Here is a 20,000-nt window from a genome sequence, read left to right as displayed (position 1 = left end):
ATGACAAATTACCAGGTTGTCCAAAAAGTTCCTCAAGGCTACAGAATGTCACGTCCTCCCAAATGCCCAAAAGTCATGTATGAAATAATGATGGACTGCTGGGATGAGAATGAACATGACCGGCCCACATTTGAGACTTTGCAGTGGAAGTTGGAGGACTTCTTTGACCTGAGTGCTACTTCCTATGATGACACTGCCACCTATTAGCACATTGAGTGAAGACAAAATTATACAAATGTCAACCAAAATTAATTGAAATGATACAGACATTATATCAAGATGTGTTTTCCAAATTCCACAGTTAAATTTACATTCTGATTGAACTTTGGATGTAATCCTGTAGGGAAGCTATCGCTGCAGTCCTCCTGTTTTGTGGTTAGCCTAAGTGAACAGGCTCAAAAACTGCTTTCAGGAAAGTACACCTAGTCTTTAACAATCTTGATTAACCAGTCTCACCCGAGACACATTCTTTCCATTTGCCACCGGCTGTGCTTTTAACATTTGACAATGAGTGAATCATGCTCACAACACCTTACCTCAGTTGATTACATTTGATCTTAAGTCTTGAAGCCATGTACAGTAACAGTAGTTAGACTGTGTGCACTATTTTTTGACAATTAGACAAAATATTTTAATTATTCTGATTGACATGTTAGATACTTGGTTATTTGTGGGTGTTATTCATTTGATGTATGTATTAGCGTAAGCATCTTTTTAATAGTTTCACTCTGTATGATTTGTAACTGTAACTAAGCGTATCATTTTAAAGTTCCACAGGTTTACTTTATTATAATGAGTTGTACATCAACTGCTTGGAAAAGCTTACTGTATTTTATTCTGAATAAAACCAGTGAATCAAACATTTGTTTGTTTTTGTTCACATAGCAGCATAACTAGAGGTTTCTGGATATGGATTGTTCCTTCAAAATGAAGTCTGTTTTGATTGCTCATGAATGCAAGTTTCTTCAACTCTATAGGACAGAAGAATCACAATGCAGTTTCTCTCTGTTACAACTAATACTGAAACTAATACGTATCTGAAAATAGACTTAGAAAATGCCAAATGCACAAAGTGTGGGTGAACACGACTGCAGAGGACCTTCAAGAAAAAACAAAAAAAATTGACGATTGCCATATGCCAAGAATAAAAGCAGTGAAAATTAATAGATACTCTTTTGCAATGGTATTGCAAAACAAATACTAAAAAGACCTAGGACACATTTACTGGGCAGGAATTTATGGACATGGGACAAGATTGGTAATTTGATTTTAATAATTGTTAGGGCAGAAGTGTGATGAAAGGGTCAGGGAGAATGAGCTTCCTGTCAATTTACTCCATTGTAGTTAAGCAGCTAAACGTTTTGACAAGGCCAGTCAATGCTTCAAATTTAACTGTGATGTAATGTAACAAATGTTATACGACACAAAAAGCATTGGGAAGGTTTTTGTGTGCGTGTGTGTGTGTGTGTGTGTGTGTGTGTGTGTGTGTGTGTGTGTGTGTGTGTGTGTGTGTTTAAAGAAGTTTTCCCTGGAAACTTGGTCGTGATAAAGTCCACATGATAAACTGTTGCTCCTGGAGTGACAAAGTCCACATGATAAATTGTTGCTCCTGGAGGGCAGCTCCCAAATAAAACAACAGTTTATTTTTTATTTTTTTATTTTATTTTTCTAGCTAGGTCCAGTTTTAAAGTCTCAACATTGTATCTCTGCTTTTTGCGGATGATGTGGTGCTGATGGCTTCTTCAGGTCGTGACCTCCAACTCTCACTTGAGCGGTTCGCAGCCGAGTGTGAAGTGCTGGGATGAAGATCAGCACCTCCAAATCTGAGACCATGATCCTCAGTCGGAAAAGGGTGAAATAACTCCATATCCTCTATTGCATTTAACAAAACGCGTACCTATTTTTAACATCGAACGTTCTGGACACGATTAACATCTTTTGACGTCGACGGAAAAGGTATACCCAACTGAAATTTGTTGTGGAAAGGGACAAGTTGCCCCCACCAACGTGGCCACCACGTTGGAATGTCGCTTGCGTGCTGCAACAACCGTAACCGAAGGGTGGCAGTAATGTTGTTGAAGGGAGCTCACATTCCGTGTATTTTCGAAGACGAAGACGCAGGCGCCCGCGTATGATGAGATATTCTCAACACCAGGTAGAACCGAAATAAATAATATCAAACAAATCAGTCGGTTCTTCTGTACTGTCGGCTGACGTAGTGAGGTGTACTTAAAGGCTGCAACATCTTTTTTTTTTTAACCGTCAATACCGCTTGAATCGTGTGTCTTATTGTGTGGCCCTATACATCTGAAGGTGTGCATTGTGACAGATTCTACAACACGTTTTAAGAACGTTCTAAAGCTACAGCTACGATGACAGAATTTTTCAGTTTGCTAGACAGTGATGTTATCGGTTTCGACTTAGACCATACGCTCTGCCGGTACCATCTGAAGGAGACCTCCAAGGTGAGTATGATAAAACGCATTCTGCTAGGTGCAATATGTGACGCCGCAAAGCACAGTGAATAACTACTCCAAATATTGTCCAGAGCAGGGAACGCGTTTAATAATCGACTGACAGATGCATGCACAATGCACGTGCGTTGTATGTATTTAAACTTTGACAGTACTGTACATGTTTAATTGAATAATCGAAATGTAGACATGAATAATCGAGCGACCTTTCGTTTAGAAAATAGAGAACAGCGGACGAATAAAGCGCATGTGGGCACGATTCAATTTAAACGCATACAGCATTTAAACAGTTAATAACACATTTAAATTAATATTTCGATGTTTGACCTTAAAGTACAGAAAGCATTTGTTCCCTCCTCAAATTTTTGTCCATATTTTAAGACATCGTCCTTGAAAGAACCCTTTCTTTTAATGTTAAATAATTCAGGGGTCACCAGCTCCGTTCCTAACACGCATCTACCTTTCATGTTTGTGATGTGTGCAAAACCCAAAACACCTAATTCCTTTTATCTCTGCCGAAGCCTGATAAACAAATCATTTGAACCAGGTGCGTTTCAGGAGAGTTTTACCAAAACCATGGAAAGGCATCCCGAGAGTTCTTGGTGTAAATTTGATGACCTCTGGCGTATAAGTGTGTACAATGGTAAGGATACTGAAATTAACCCTCAAATTGGCTCCACACAATTTGATTGACATACCCGCTGGCAACAAATGTGAGCATATCTCTACATGCAAATATAAAATCTGACTCCAAAGTGGTGGAAAGTAGTTAGCGCATCCGCCTAACACAGGGGTGTCCAAACTTTTTGCAAAGTGGGCCAGATTTTGTGTGTTAAAAATATAGGGGGGGGGCAACCTTGGCAGGCATTCTTTACATATAACAGCAATTAATTTAAATACATTTCAGCGAGCCGTTCTGTGTTTAACATTTGCTTTTTTATTTTCATTTCAGCTATCTTAAGCATGTGTTTTGGTTAATTTGAAACATGCTCATCAAAATTGAATTGACATTAAATATTGAAATTGAATATTCACTTTTTTTTTTAACTCTAACTGTTTTGTAACAGTTGAACAGAAGTAATTGTACTCTTGGGTGCAAATGACATTTGAAGCGTAAAAAAATATCTCATCATGGCAGTTTAATATTTATTGAATTTTTAAACACAATAACAGAGAAATGAACAAGTAATAGTCATATCAACAAGTGCAGGGCTCATTTAAAATATGAAATTAGTAACTACAAATGTTGATTGGATTTTTAAATGGTTATTATTCTGGAATAGAAAAAAAAGACTTGTCCGCATGAGTGTGATGGGTGAAACTGAGATCTGGAGTGCAGGACAAAGGCCAGGTGTGGCTGTATGGCAGTAGTATGGATGCACAAGATGTCTTATCAGTGAGAGTCTGACAGCCGTGTCCTCACATGGCTCTTATTTAAGTTCATAACCGAGAATGTCTTCTCACACAAATACGTCAAACCGAACAAGCTTAGCATTTTCTTACCAAATGGTCGAATCTCTCGGAAACTTGTCCTTGGCCAGCTGTTAGTAAAATTGGCGATATAAAGCTGCTGGTGCTGACCGCAGCTTACTGCGTCACACTGCAGCTCAACTTTCCTCCTTTTGTTGATTTTCGCCATTTTAGAAAATTACGTTCTCAAACAGTCAATTACTCATATACTAATTTGCTGTTCCTAATTGAGCCTATAGGTGGCAGCATTTAGCACACGCAGGTAACAGCGCTGCTGCCCAATGTATGACTTCTCCATGCGGGCCAGACGTTATTGATTTTATGACGGAGGCTGCGGGCTGGATGGATATTGACCACGGGCCGCTTTTGGCCCCAGGGGCCAGACTTTGGACATGTCTGGCCTAACGAGTTCAGAGGTCCCCAGTTCAATTCCAGCGCACTCTGACCTTTCTGTGTAGCGTTTCCATGGTCTCCCTCTGCCCACTTAGGTTCTCTCTGGGCCCTCCGCCTTCCTCCCACATTCCAAAATTATGCATGGCAGTTGTATTGGACACTTTAAATTGTCATTAGGTCTGTTTGGCTGTGTGAATGATTATTGATCACTGTGTGCTCTGCGATTGGCTGGCAACCAGTCCAGGATAGCCCTTGCCGACTACTGGGATAGGCACCAGCAAGCTAGCAACCCTGGTGAGAATAAGTGGCTTCAGATAATGGATGGATGGATGCATGGTCTCCAAAGTATCAATATATTGTGGGGCCAACATTGTCCACAATTCCTCTAGGACATCTTGCAGCAGGTAGATGTTAGAACTTGTGATGGACGGTGCCAGGGAGGGAAAATAGCTATTCCGTCCAACTTAGACATTTTCAATCAGGGATGTACACACATTTGTTGCCAGTGGTTTAGAAAATAATAGGTGCCTGTTGAGTCATCGTAATTCCCCAGATATAAGACACACTTTTTTCCTCAAAATGAAGGGCTAAAGTATGGATGTGTACCATAAACTGTAACTTGAAGATTATATATTTTTTTTAATTCATCACCTTTTGAGGAAGATTGATCTGTTAGTCACATAAGCCGAGTTTTGACGCATCGGAGTGCATTTTTTAATCAGCCGTATTCTTACTTACAATAATTACCGTAACTGTACGCGCTAGAGGGCGGATGTCTGTTGGCTGTTAGCAGCTCGTGTTAGCGGAGATTGTTACATCAATATTTTTACTAAAAGAAGTGAGCAGACATAACCAACATCTGAGTCCATCCTTGTTCACACGCAGGAACATTTCTAAAATGGAGAAGATCATGTAAAGGTTATGTTTCCAGCTGATTCAATTAAGAGTGGCAAGGTATGGAGCTGAGACCTCTGGTTAGAGAAGACAGAAAGGTATTCTATTTGACTCGTTTATTAAGTTCTGGTCTTTTAGCATACACACATAATCACAAACTTGATGGAACACAGATGGTACACAACTTTGGGTATTAATGGAAAAATGAACACAAGCTGTGTCACAAGGACAAGGAAAAACAACTGCTTCAAGCGCATTCAATGTTACACTGATCTATTATAATGTGACAAATTGTAAACATTCTTAACCTGCAACAAATATATAAGTTATGGATATGAACACAATAATAATATAGAAATTGGGAAGATTAGGAAGATGAGATTTATTCTGTTTTGCAGTAGTTTTTGAACTTTTGCCAAATTGTTGGTGCGTCCAATTCACGGTAATGTAGAAAATACCAGAATTTGACCTTAATATTAAAGGTATACACTGGTATACACAATATTAAAGGTATACACAGGTGCGTTTTGTATTTGGTTGATTACAGTATTTTAACACAGCATGAAACACTATACTTTCATAGAAGCCGTACATGTGACTTATAGCAGTGTATCATTTTTTCAGTGTACCGCAGTATAGGGTAGATGAGTCTTTGTTTTGCGGTGTGACACATTGAGCAAACAATATTGATACCGTCAATAGTGTTTGACAGAGGTGGGCAGTCTGTCAGTCCATCGCTAACAGACGCCCGATTTGTCAACGCACCTACGAATGACTGGAACGCTCAAAAATAATAATGTTATAAGAATGTCGGAAGTGTGTTTTTAATCCGTCATCGTAATCGTTGTGATAGATATTCCCTTGGATGTCTGTCGGCCCAATGCCCCTCTTTTGCAGACGGAAATACAAGCCAACTATTTATCACGTTTGTCATGTTGCTGGCTTCCAGTGTCTATGAACTGAGTCACATTATAATAAATGAGACTATACTCCCTTAACTCTGCCACCAAGAAGTGGAGTACTGTATGTCAGTTAAGTGAATCAGCTGCCTTGGTTCAAGTCACTGCTTTTTCTTCATAGCATCAACACAGCCAACACTATAGGGGATGTCATTGTGCTGACCAATTTTATAAACCAAAATGCATACTGCATACGATCTTGCTCAGGGAGATTATTGTACAGACCAAAAGTACCATGTTTATAATTTGAGTGTTTCGAGAGTTTTGTGTTATTTTGCTCTTGAAAGTATAGTTTATATGAACAAATTGCTTGCCTATACTTCAGCAAAGCATTCCAGGATGCCTTTCTGCACGCTGAGGTGATGTCATTCCAGTGACCAATGGGCACATCCCAAAGTGACAAGCTCACTCTGATTAACTCTTAGCCAGGAAATGTGAGGTAGAAATTTTTGAGTTCCTTTATTAATGGCAATATTTAGTAAATTTAAGGTCACCAATACCTTGCTTTTTACCCGTAGTGTATATGACAGATGAAATTTAGACAAACGTGACACATTTGAATGGAACCATCACTTATAATGGATGATCAAGCGGTTATAATTGAGAGGGTGATTCCATTTTGGGGGGAGGGAGTGCATACAAGGGGAGTTGATGACAGAAGTGAGCGATGGATCAGCAGGTGTCAAATGGTTCGCCGATTCATATTTATGATGTAAAAAAAAAAAAAAAAAAAAAAAAAGAAAACAAAACAAAAAGAAAAAAATTAATGTTGGCCCGACAATGATGGAAGGGAGGCAGGGTATTGATGCCTGAGGACCATCAGACCAGCAAAAAAACTTAAGATGCCCACGTCTACTGTTTTACTCTGTTACTCAATACGGACACCTGCTGACTCTTATACAATATAACATATCCATCCATCCATTATCTTGACCGCATCATCTGAAGGATATACAATATGCCTAAATTATATTCTTTAGAAGATGCCCTCAATGGAATAATGTGTGTTTTCCATTTTTTTTCTATCTTAATGTGTCATTGGGTTAAAGAGACAGGCATGTGTCCAATATTCAAACGGCAATTTATTCATATTAATTACAAGGTGCTATTTTACGTAAAATGACAACTTCTGCAGCCATTACACTGGAGAGTAGGGGAATCCCATGGAGCAAAACCACAACCCAAGTGAAGTTCACACACATGCGCGCACACACACACACACACACACACACACACAAACACACGCCCACATATACATACACACACGTTCCCATGAACACTCAACCTTAAAAAATATCACAGCAGCGAAAGAAAATGGCACCGTCAAGCAGGACCGGCATCGGGAGTCTCCAATCCTGTGGAAGAAGGAAAAAAAAGAAAAACAACTTAATGGCAAGGACGGAAGACAATCACGCCGCTACGCTTAAGATTGAATTAAAACATTGCCTAAAAGCACTAAAAACAGGATGGGTATGAGTCTGCAGTACCAAACGCTTTCAGGAGGGTGCTTGTCCTTGTGACGCACCAGGTAAGCACCACTCCCAAGCGACATTGCACTGTTTTCTGTAAGCCAAAACAAAGCAGCAGCTTCTAATGTTATTATAATGGAGTAGATTAGTATGTTACTGTGAGAAAAGAAGAGTGGAGCCAATCACCCGGCTGTATTGCAGACCAAGCTGATTGTGGCGTCAAACGTTGAACTCAAACGGCACAAGGCCTTGAAACTAGTCTTCCGTGCACGATGAAGAACGCCAAGATAACCCCGGAAGAGGGCGGACCTCAGAGCCAATGATTGAGCGCTAACACGTGTATTACATTCTTTTTTTATAGCGGAGCCTTGGTTGGCTAATTGGCTACATGCTATCATGTGCAGGGTGTAACACACCACCAGGAGGACATTTTAGCCCCTACTGTCACATTGTTTCAAATATCTTTGAAATATGTATGTACACCTTCTCTATGTTTTTTTGTGTAGCAGATTGCTTTGAGTAATGTCTTAATTTATGCATTTTTACAGCTGATCTACGAGAGCTTTGCCAGGTATCTGGTGGAACATAAAGGCTATGATAAGGACTTGTTAAACCTAACGCCTGCTACTTGGGATTTTTGGTAAGTCAGATGGAAACGTCACATATATAAAAAACACACACACACACACACATATATATATATATATATATATATATATATATATATATAAATAAAAATTTGGAGTCTGAAAACGTATTGTCTTTAATTAATTTTATGTAAAGGGTTAGGGTTAGTAAATGTCAACTCCCAAGTCGCTAAAGAACAAAAGCAGCTTTTAAAAGCAAGTCGCTAACAGAGAATACATGAACGTAAAAAAAAAAAAGTATACATTTTTCACATTATATTATTTTGTGATTTTCTTGAAATAATTTGGGTTATTAATTTGGGTTATTAATAAAAAATACATATTTGTGTTAATTTCATTTGATTTTATCTGAAATAGTGAAAGTATTCATGACTCTTCAATAAAGCAATCAATTCAACCAGTTTAATATATTTCTAAAAGGGTTTCAGATTCACGTAATCCTCGTCATCATCAACGACCTTGAACGATGAAAGCTAAATATTTGGCAGAGCCCTGTTTCGATATAATTGACCCAGTTTGTTATGAGGATGTATACAATTTGCAAGTTTTATTTTGTAATCTTTTGTATGACTGAAAGGGAACATTTTGTTTGCATACTTGTTGTCAAAGTGATAATCTTAGTAAACAAAAAGGGCACTTATGTTAGGTTTAGATTATTTTTTTTGTTTTGTTTTGTTTACGCATTTACAGTGGGAGTCCTTGGAACATTTGATTTACAAAAAGGGGTCCCTGACTCCAAAATGTTTGAGAAGCCCTGCTCTAAATAACAAAACAAAAATGCACCGTAAACAACAATTGCATTTTGTGAAACTTTTTTTTTTTTTTTTTTAATTTACTGTTATATTGATTTAATATGCACTAAGGGTGGGAATTTGTCTCAAGATTTGATTCCAATTTTGAGGTCTTCGATTCGGAATCAATTTTCGATTCAAAACGATGAGATTCAATTAAAAAATATATATTTCTGCCTCAATCTATAGATTGACCGTTACTTAGCCAAACTCCTGCATTACCACACCCCAGTTAGAGCCTTTCGTTCTGCTGACTAGCTGCTACTGGCCCCGCCCAAGACCAGGGTAAAGACTGTTTTGTTTGACCATGGTCTTTTTAAATGTGCTTTATAAATACAATTTGACATACCGCTATTCCAGTCGTTGATCTATTTAGGAGAAAGGACTCAAAAATTTAATGTTATTGGGACCCATGATCAGGAAAAGCCACTTTTAATCCTTATAATATAAGAAAATCCGTTATGGTGAAACTCCAGCAGCAGAGTGAAACATTGCCATTGCATTCGCAGCTGTGTGGCTTTCCTGCACCACACACGTTTCGAAAACATGATGAGACTGCTTGCTTTCGGTGGGTAGTTGAATTTCCTCCATTGTGTTTGTGCATCCATTCCAGAACGGACTGCGTGGTGACGTCATGACTCCAACAGGAAGCGTATCGATTTCATTTCAAACATAGTATCGATTTAGGGACACATTAAATCAATTTAAATCATAGTAAATGAGAATCCTGACTCTTATGAGAATCTTTTTTTTTTTCACAGAGCAGCTCTCCCAATTTCGTTGTACACTATATCTGTTATACAATGACAATAAAGGCATTCTTCTTTTCCGTAGAAGGATGCGGAAAATGCAGTTTAATTCATTACAACTGACTGTCTTGTATGCTGACTTAATGTAAACAATTAACAACTTTGAAATGGAAAGGAACATTTTAATAACTTTTGTTTTGTTGAAACTTGAAAGAGGTACAGTTTTTAATTCATGATTTTTTTGTCCAGTTTTAAGGGCCTAGTGGTGGACCTTGAAGATGGAAACTTAGTGAAACTTGCTGAAGATGGAACAGTATTAAGGTAGGCTTTTACCCTATAAAACACACACTTCCAGAATCAGCTCGTCGTTTATGTATGACACTTATACTGTTTGTTTAAAATGACCCCCCCCCCCCCCCCCCCCCAATCTCGAGATTAAAATCACACATTTACACAACAACAAAGGAAGATCATTATCAATGTGTACAATGTGTAAAGGGACTTGGAGGTTAAAACCAGAGATTCACTGCCATGGCCTCTTTCAGTTGAAAGCAATTTCTTCTGTTGAGCTGACATTACCACACATCCTGACTTGTGCTAAAAAGATGAATAAGTTCCCTCTCTATCCTTTCACCGAATTACTGGGTGACCAGAATATTGAAAGTGCATGTTGATGTCTTTGTTCTTGAGTCATTTTGAGGTGAGATGAGTATAAAAACCTGCCTGAATGCTTTCCTTGATTAGAGCAACACATGGGACAACTGACCTGAGCTCTGAGGAGATCACCAAACATTATGGTCCAAAAAGGGAATGGAAACACTTTAACAGCCTCAATACCTCATTCGCAAGATCTGGTATTTTTAATCACTTTACTTTTAGGTGTTGCTCAAGTCCAATACTCGAGACTCTGGTTCATTCTTTTTTCAATGTTACCCTTCAAAAACACACCTAATTCAAATGATCGGCTCAGAAACCTTTGCAGAAGTCCGACAATTAGGGGTGGTCATGTTTGACTTTCGCATGATTCAATTCAATTCCAATTTGGGGGCTCAGATTTGATTCTGAATCGAATATTGATTCTGGATCGATTCAAAACGATTCAATTTGATTCAATCAAAGAAAAGATTTCTGCTTCAGTTTTGCTTTCAGTTTATTGATATATTGAATTTGAAAAATATGAATTTCCTTCAGTTTACAGATGCAAAAAGAATAATCATATTGCTTCTGGCTACTGTGCACGAAAGAATAACAAAGGGAGACTGTCTGTTTTTTTTGTTTCTTTGTTTTTTGCATTTACATTTTAATTTAAGTTTTAATTAGTAAGGAACGTGTAGACATGTAGACAACTGCTACTTTTTGAAGCAAGCTGTAAATTGTGTAGCTTCCATAACAAAAAAATATGAAAAAAAAATTAAAAGGTAGAACAAGATAGATAGATAGATAGATAGATAGATAGATAGATAAAATAGCCTTTATTGTCACAGTTCTCCAGTTCAGCCACCTCACTTCCAGCCTCACCACACCTGCTCAGCCCCCCTGCTAATCAGCCTCGATCACTAACACCTGCAACCACTTACCCGCCCAGTATAAAGCCCGGTCACTTCCCTCCACAACCCGCCAGATCGTCTCAGTGTGCCACGCTGAGCTTTCCAGCAATTCTTCCTGCCTGTCTGCCTGTTCTCTGACCCCGTTCTTCCTTGACCGCTCGATTGCCTGCCGACTTGTCTGGACCTTTGGTATTTCGACCCATATCCCGCTCATTAAATGCTCCGTCAGTGCTCTTACCAGCTCGTGCGTGCTCTTGGGTCCTCTCTCCTTCCCCCGTGACACTTTATTATCAATACACCTGCATAAGTACATTGCAATTACATTTTGACTTCGACCTTTCCAAGAAACATGTACTACAATGGACTGACGGGGAGAAAGACTGCAAGCCCTTACGGTCTTCGCCATGCTGGGCTTGCTGCAGCTGGAAAATATTGTGACAGGAGGATTGGTAGGAAAAATGTCTCACACAAAGGCATGAAAAGCGTGGAAAAAAAATCCCTCAATTGTGACAACAGAAAAAGATACTAAAACACATCTCGCACAAACATGTGGTGAGGGAAGGGGGCCCATGACGCAGCCCTTGCCGGCAGCAGCCAGTCTGGTGCTTCTGCGGTGGCAGTCATGCCACGCGGGTGGAGATTAGGACCAGCGGTGATGTTGAAGATTGGGGATGTGCATGTATATGATATCTGTGGAAGTGTGAGCGTAAGAATGTCCTTGAGCTGCCAGTCCATTCCAACCAACAGTCTTAAAGTCACCTGATAGGAGATAGAGGATGGATTGTCGTATCTCAAGAACTTCTTGTCCTTCGGGGGGAGAGAGTCCAGATGGTGGTTGTTTTGGGAGCTGGCCAATAAAGTGTGATCCACCTTGAGTCCAAAGCATGAGACTGACTGAGCTTCAATTGGCCAAATTAGCAATACATTCTTTGATGGAAACCTCCAACTTCTCCATGATGACAACCATTTTGCCCAGGATTCAAGAACCGCATCCATTCTTTCAGTACAGCCCACTCGCAGCATGAGTCTGAGCGTTGATCGCTTGCCCCATGCCTTTCAGAAGACCAGCAGCCTCCCTTCCAATCTACCAACTCCAATAAGGATAATGATCCCTGTTATTAAAAATCCATAATGTAGATGTCCTTCACATCCACTGTGGACAATTAGACTGACATCCTCCACCAGATCCATGGCATATCTGGCGGTAGATGTTCCTGGTGGTCAAGAAGGCTCCCCCCTGCTTGCGTTTCTCATAGAAAAAAAATTGTCGATTGAGTCAAGAGCCCAGCTGACCAATTCCATGTTTGGATTGTAAGAAGCTACATTGATAGATCGGACAAGAGACAGCACATAACAGACAGCACAGACATTGTCATTTCACAGGAACTTGCAGTACCACAATAATGCGTGAAAATTGTGAAAAACGTTATCAGTACAATTATGAAAAACAAGATATAAATAAAAAAAAGTTTTTCAAGTGAGCAGCAAAATTGAGAATATGGGCAAAGCATAAAATGTTTGCCAGTTTTTTAATCTCTGAGCATGTCGGGAGCATCAATCACAATTGTAACATATTATTTAGTACAGTATAGACAGTATTTTTATTCATTTACTGTACATTTTTGTGAGTAATATGTGTGTGTGGAGTTTGCACATATTGTTTTGTATTTTATCTTGTTTTGTTTTATTTTCTTTTGTGGACACCCTGAAACTTTGTGATGTGTTGAGCCTATTTGCTTTCTGTTCTGTATAAATATTTGTTCCTATTAGCTCATTTAAATCACGTGCACACGAGAGAGCGAGGATAGCTATTAATGAGATATTAATCTCATTTGCAACATGAATAGGGCCTGCAATAGGGAAAAGACACTTTTAATGCTTACGCAATCACCAGGGTTGTGACGGACACACTTCTTTCATTAGAAGCATTTACATTCGTGCCCTTGTGGCTTTCGTGCATCACAGAAGTTTGCAAAATGCAACAAAACTGCTTTCAATGAGGAGGGGTGTGCATCCTACCGCGTAGGCTTGACTTTCCAGAATCTGTTGTGTGGTGATGTTATGTCATAGCAAGCCTCCAACGTAGTATGGAAGTCGACAGGAAATGTATTGATTTCATTTCATTTTCAGAATCGAGTTAGTGACATTTTAAATCGTTTTAAATGGCAGTAAATGAGAATCACAAATCTTATGTGAATCAATTATATATATATATATATATATATATATCTATATGATGATCCTGATAATTGAAATCCGGTGTATCAAAGGAGGGTGACATCAAAAAGAGGTTTGTTAAGGACTCACGAGGACTGGACTTGGGCACCCCTGGCTTAACTATGTGATCAATACTGTGGTATGTTAAATATGTTACAAATGTCTTATTTGAGAGTCTTTCTTTCACAATGTCTGTTACGACTGTTTTTTTTTTCTATTGTGTTTTGGTCTATGCAGCTAAATACTATTTATATGACAACTACTTTGATCTACCTGGTGCTCTCCTCTGCGGAAGAGTTGTGGACATGTTAGAAAAGGTAATATTTAATTAAAACCATCCACAGTATACATTTTCATGTAAATGGGTTTAAATTTCAATGAAAATAATTCTCAAAATATTTTTTTTATTTATATTTTGTGAACAGTGGGGTAAAGAAGTGAATTCTGACTTTTGGAAAGACATTGTCGCTGCCATTGACCACAATTACAACACATCAGCATTTAGAGGTATGATGTTTATTCAAATTCAGTACATTTGATAGCAACCCTGCACTGAATTTATTGGATAGAATAGACACATACTTTGCATACAACACATTGTTAATGTTAAGTATGTTTCGCCAGCATAAAAGTTAGAATTGGAATCTTCAAACTTCTAGGGGTAGTTTTTCAGGTTTTTCTACTTCATATTTTTTAGTATGTCCCCCTAGTCTAAGACAACCAAAAGAGTAAATTTGCAATCCATCCAATTGCCCTGAGAATGAAATTACCTGGATGAACTTTAATATTCACAAATACACTTCACAAATGCTCACAGCTGAGCATTGCAGTAGTTCATCTTTAAAGACTTTGGAACTCAAGTAAAAAAATGTTTAATTGTTGGTATAGAGATGCTGGTCTGATCTCTAATGACTATCATTCCCAAACTCCCCTGAACCATAATTTAAGAGGAGAATCACTATTTGCGTTATATAGTTTTTATAAATTGGCTGTAGGTTTTAAGATACTCCGATACATATATCATTTTAAATATACTGTATGTCTTTAAAATAGCCTCCACTCATACATATGGTTCTGAAAGTGCCCACAACGTAAATTACATATTGAAATACAGCAAAAATGTTGTTTAACCCAGCCTCGTGAAATCCATCTTTTCTTGGAAAGTGTGCCATGAAAGTGAATTATTAAACATACTGCCCTGCATCATAACTCAAGCTTTGATTGACACAGAACTCAATCAATCAAATCCCCAGTCCAACAGGGGACACATTCACCAAGTGGGGACGCTTCGGCCAAGGAGGGGCAGATTTTGAGTCCCCTCTTGGTCATGCCCTATATCATGTTAAAATCATGTGAAAACCACTCTTGTGAAGTTTTTGGAGATTGGGATTCGTAGATGGGGAATGAACTGATAAAGTAAGCTTAACCTGTTTCTTTTGTGTGTTTACAGTTGAACAAGGTTGGTCATATTGACATTGAGTTTTTTTGCTATTGAGAGTTTAGAGTTATTATTTGAGTTATTATTGTCATTACTTTGAGTATTAGTATATTGTGATTGAAAAAGTTTTGAAATATGTCATTAATTGAGGGTGCGTCTTATAATCTGGTGCGCCTTATATATGGAAAAGGTTTTAAAATATGTAATTAATTGAGGGTGCGCCTTATAATCTAGTGCACCTTATAGTTATCGTTTTAGTCAAATTTCAGGAAATTAACAATTTTTCTGATGCTAAGTTTGATATTTTAAAATTTTACATTGTGAAACAAGCAAAAAAGAAACTGCGCGTCATTCACGCTCTACGCGGGCGTTTTGTCGCAAGGTCAAGATGAAGTTCAAAAAAGTTTCAATGTCGCAATCAAGTCGCCGATACCGTGCTAAATACTGTGCTGTCAGTGCTGCACTATCGTTAGCTTAGCACAGTAACTATGATTCAACAGCTGTTAAAAAAGGAAGCAAACGCTGCACATACCAAACATGACTGGCTGGCCAAAAGCTGGCGGTCAAGACATACTATAAATGAAAACAAAAGGCTGTTGGAAATAAATTATAGTGATCCCTCGCTATATCGTGGTTCAAGTTTCATAGCTTCGCTACATCGCATATTTTTCAAGTATTCATCAAAGAACCAAGCAATTAGCTTACCCGGTAAGCTGATTGGCTGAGACACTACAGGCATCCTCCAGGGTTGCTGTGTGCTCGTCTCACTCTCTGCTGAACACTTTACCCTAAAGCAGTGTTTCTCAATTCTTTTTTGCAAAGCCTTTCTTTAAGAAAGAGAAAACATTTTGCGTGCCCCATTTGGTGAGGTGACAATAAAAAAAAAACAAAAAAAACACTGCATGGGTACAGCCGAAATGGTGTCCTTTTTAACAATAATAGAAGAAAAAACAATATAAGTACACTCTTAACAAATGTAATCATTTTAGCCTAAATGTTAACTTTTAAGCCTCTTGCTTGAGGTTAATCACGCCCCCTCCTGGCATAGCTCCGTGCACCTTCAGCCCCACTATTTGAGAACTACCCTAAAGGAATATTGGTGTAGCCGTGGATATACTTGTAGTATAGCGACAAGCCTGACTAACTACAGACTGCTCTGAATGAGATGAAGCAACAGACGCTGAACTTGAGTTGAAAAGACACCTTTAATATGTTTTATTTATGTACGTTTAATGTCTGTAAGAGGGTAAATCCTACTTTGCGTAACTCACTTATCGCATTCTCACTTTTAACCTTGCGATATGCCTGCCTTCCTTCTTTTCAGAGGATGCAGGGACTTATTTCCCCAATGTTAAGAGGGACCCTGGTCGTTACTTGCAGACCTGTTCTGAGTCTGTCAGGACTTGGCTACGCAGCATGAAGAATGAAGGGAAAGTCCTCCTTCTTATTACCAGTTCCCACAGTGACTACTGCAGGCTCATCTGTGAACACATCCTTGGGTATGGCTTCTCACTAAAGATTTTCATATTCCCTCTTAAATGATCAAAATAAAATATACAACTTTCCTTCGCCACTTCACACTTACGACTTTATGATTTATTTCATATAATTTTGATTTACTTACTACATGTCTTCTCACTATTTTTTAATGTTATTCTTAACCCTTGTGCAGTATTTTAATCATTTTTGGTGTCATTTTGTTTCACATCATTCCTGCAGTGTTTAGCTAATGGATGGCACACCTAGTAGTTTAATAACTAAGTAGTCATAACATCCTTCCCAGTGCCTTCTAGCGATGCTTTGATGTGAAATGCATTTAATGTAAAGATCAAAGAACTGGAAAATTCTGCACGATTTATACATGTTGGCTTTTAATGCAACTATATCCTTTGTTATTCAATTAGGTTTCAGGATTACAGTAAAAAGTCTATACTACACATACTAATAAAATCATTTTATTTTGGTGGCCATTTGGGTTTGACAGAGCAACATTAAAACCTACGCAAAATATTCATATTTTCTGTTGTTACTTTAACTAAGCATGTCAACTGATTTCTCCAAAGATATTGTCACTGCGGGGTATGGCGGTGTGAGGAGGTGCAGGACGTGGGAGAGGTGGAACCAATAAATTGCAGGAGCGCAGGGCGGATTGACTCAAATGTAAATATTTTAATAGGAAATATAAGAAAGGAACAACAATGGCAAAAAACGGATAAAGTAGCAACAGAACAAGAAGCAAAAATAAACTTACAGGGGACAGCGACTGGGAGACATGGTAATACGAGGCTCAAGGAGGAATGTTTGCGAGGAAACGTGCAGCATGGTACGGACAGGAACTTTAAATAGACGCGAAAAAAATTAAGACAACGCGAAACACCTGGATGGAAGACGAGAGGCGGGGCAATTTAATTAATTTAAAGGTTAAATTCTAGTATTTTCCATGTTGCATTATATAGGACACATCAACAATTTGGTGACAGTGAAAAATCGATATCAAAACAGAATACATGTCACCTTTGTAATGTCTTCATATTTTCTTGCATATATATTTATAAGGTATATTTGTTGTGGGTATGGTGCCTGCCTCCTGTTGTGTGTTTTGCTTGCTGGTGAGTGAGTGGGCATCGGGAGGTGCATTTGCGTGTGCGAGGAAGTGTTGCAAAGATTTTGCTGTTGAAATAATTCGAAACCCTACTTCTTCGTTATCCTGTTTTGTCAGATACAGCCTCCACTGTAGGGCGACATGTGAGGGTCGTTACTCTATTAGCCCAAACCTTGTAGCAGCCTCACAGTCTCTAACCTGGTCTGCTCAAAGAATCACTTCACCTTCTTGAAAGCTACTATAATGTTCCTGTGTGTGAACAAGGATGGACTTGGATGCTGGTGTAGTCCACTTGCTGCTTTTACTGGAAATAATTTTGATAACAACCTCAGCTATCAAAAGCAGCTTTTTGGCTATAACTAAAGCAGCCAACAGACTTGTCTTTAGTATAGCTCATCTCATTACTGTAATTACCATAAGTAAGAATATGTCCAATATAGAAATGAGCGTCTGTACATCATAACTCTGCTTATGTGGCTGACTGATGCAATCTTCCTCAAAGCAAATTAGAATCTTTAAGTTACCGTTTGTCAGACGGTAACATAGTTCTTCTACTTTTTTAACCAGATAAATCCCATTGAGATTACAACACAAAATCACAAATACATTTACAGAATGAATAGGAGAGGTCCTAATATAGAACCCTGTGGCACCCCCTTCTGGGGACTCACAAATTCAGAGCACAGACCATCATATCTGATGCATAGGGCTCTGTCACTCAAATAATGAGTGAACCAGGAGACTACGTGATATGACAGACCAAAACTGACAAGCCTTTGCTTTAGACTGTGTGATCCACAGTGTCAAATGCCTTTGACAGATCAATAAAGAGTGCAGTGCATGCAGTATTGCTTTTTATCAAGAGCAACAAGTACAGTGGACCTCTTTCCCAGTTTTGCAATTATCATGACCCTAGGGGCTTGGTTGTATTTGTGTTTTTTCGTCTCCATCTGCAGACGTTTTTCGGTATTTACTTATCTTCATTTGCCACCCCTGCAACGCGGCACTACAATTCTGCTCTTGCTCGGCGTCTCCACACGGAGATGGTGGTCTCCTATTGGTCGGCCTCACTCGTTTCAAAATGGCGTAACGGTAAAGCTTTGTTCGATTGTGAGTGGTTACAAAACCGTATTTATAGTGCGTTTTACTGCTTAAATCAAAGTTGAAAGGGTTAGCCATGGGTCCCAAGATTGCTAGTGATGTTAAAGAGAGAAGTAAGAAGATGATTTATATGGGAACGATGCTGGAGATAACCCTTATTAGGGAATATGAGCATAACAAGCGCCACTCAAAGGTAAATAAATCAATTCCATATTTTTTGTTTATGTTTTCTGTTTGTATACATGTATATTATATATACGTAGTACTTACTATACTATTTTGGTACCGATTTTTACTATGTATGCACAATTTTGATGTTTTCACCTGGGGTTTTAAATGCATTAGCTAACGTATCTAACATAGGTTTGGATTGCCCGTCATACGGTGAATTCGCCTTACGACCCCAACCGCGGAACGGATTAATCTCATAACACGGGGGCCCACTTTATATCATTGATCACTTTTGTAGCAGCAGTGGTGGTACTGTGGTTTTTCCTCAAGCCTGACTGCAGTTTTGAAAGAGGATCATTAGATTATAGAAACTCTAAGTTAATCATAAACAAAGGATTCAAGAATTTTTGACAAAGCACACACATTTAATATTGGCCAGTAGTTAGTCACCTCGTTTTAGGAGAGGAACAATAAATACTGACTTCCAGAGTGGAGGAATTTCTTTATTTTCAATTGATAGATTAAAAAGTATTGTCAGATGCTGTGCAATAAAAGCAGCAGCCATTTTCAAAAAGTAAGGCTCTATGGAATCTAGCCCAGGAGGTTTTTTGTGATTCAGCGTTTTGAGAGCCTTGTGAACTTGATGCATAGTAAAAGGTACACATGAAAAAAGATTCTCCTGAAAACTTTTGACTGTCTGTACAATAAGGCAAAGAGGCAAGTCCAGAAGTGTCAAACAAAGACCCAGATGATGTAAAATTCTTATTAAAATAATTTAAGACCTCCGTTCTGTCAGAAACTGGGACTGTTTTTTTTTTTTTTTTTTTTTTTTTAAACAAAAGTGTGAATAACCTGGGGGCTTTTGTTCACAGATAAAGACTTAACAACTTACCAAAATTTCAATGGGTTGTTTAGGTTCTCAGTTGTGACCCATAAATAATATTCTGATTTAGCCTTTTTAATAAGAGATGCACATTTATTTCTTAGTTGTCTGAAAATAGACCAATCACTGGCAGAATCACTTTTTCTGACTTTAGCCAACGCCACATTACACTGCTGGACGACATCAGACAATTCT

The 20,000-nt window shown here is 38.5% G+C and overlaps 2 protein-coding genes across 3 annotated transcripts in view; both read left to right on the top strand.

Annotated features, from left to right (window-relative positions):
- frk (fyn-related Src family tyrosine kinase) overlaps nt 1–860 on the top strand; it is a 19,057-nt gene extending 18,197 nt beyond the window's left edge. The window contains exon 8 of the mRNA XM_088403087.1: nt 1–860. This exon is cut by the window's left edge and continues 2 nt beyond it. Within this exon, the coding sequence (XP_088259213.1) occupies nt 1–207 (207 nt within the window). The 3' untranslated portion in view covers nt 208–860.
- Nucleotides 861–2,114: 1,254 nt separating this feature from the next.
- nt5dc1 (5'-nucleotidase domain containing 1) overlaps nt 2,115–20,000 on the top strand; it is an 83,996-nt gene continuing 66,110 nt past the window's right edge. For both annotated transcript variants that reach the window (XM_088403779.1, XM_088403780.1), the window contains exons 1-7: nt 2,115–2,465; nt 8,208–8,299; nt 10,096–10,167; nt 10,591–10,700; nt 13,848–13,927; nt 14,036–14,117; nt 16,373–16,547. In XM_088403779.1, coding sequence (XP_088259905.1) covers nt 2,373–2,465; nt 8,208–8,299; nt 10,096–10,167; nt 10,591–10,700; nt 13,848–13,927; nt 14,036–14,117; nt 16,373–16,547 — 704 coding nt within the window. In that variant the 5' untranslated portion in view covers nt 2,115–2,372. The remainder of the gene's footprint in view (nt 2,466–8,207; nt 8,300–10,095; nt 10,168–10,590; nt 10,701–13,847; nt 13,928–14,035; nt 14,118–16,372; nt 16,548–20,000) is intronic.

Source organism: Hippichthys cyanospilos, chromosome 20 (genome assembly GCF_059441005.1).
Source record: "Hippichthys cyanospilos isolate Australia breed blue-spotted pipefish chromosome 20, RoL_Hcya_1.0, whole genome shotgun sequence".
Lineage (NCBI taxonomy): Eukaryota > Metazoa > Chordata > Actinopteri > Syngnathiformes > Syngnathidae > Hippichthys > Hippichthys cyanospilos.
Note: the sequence above shows the minus strand (reverse complement) of the source record. Positions and strands in the feature narration are given on the sequence as shown.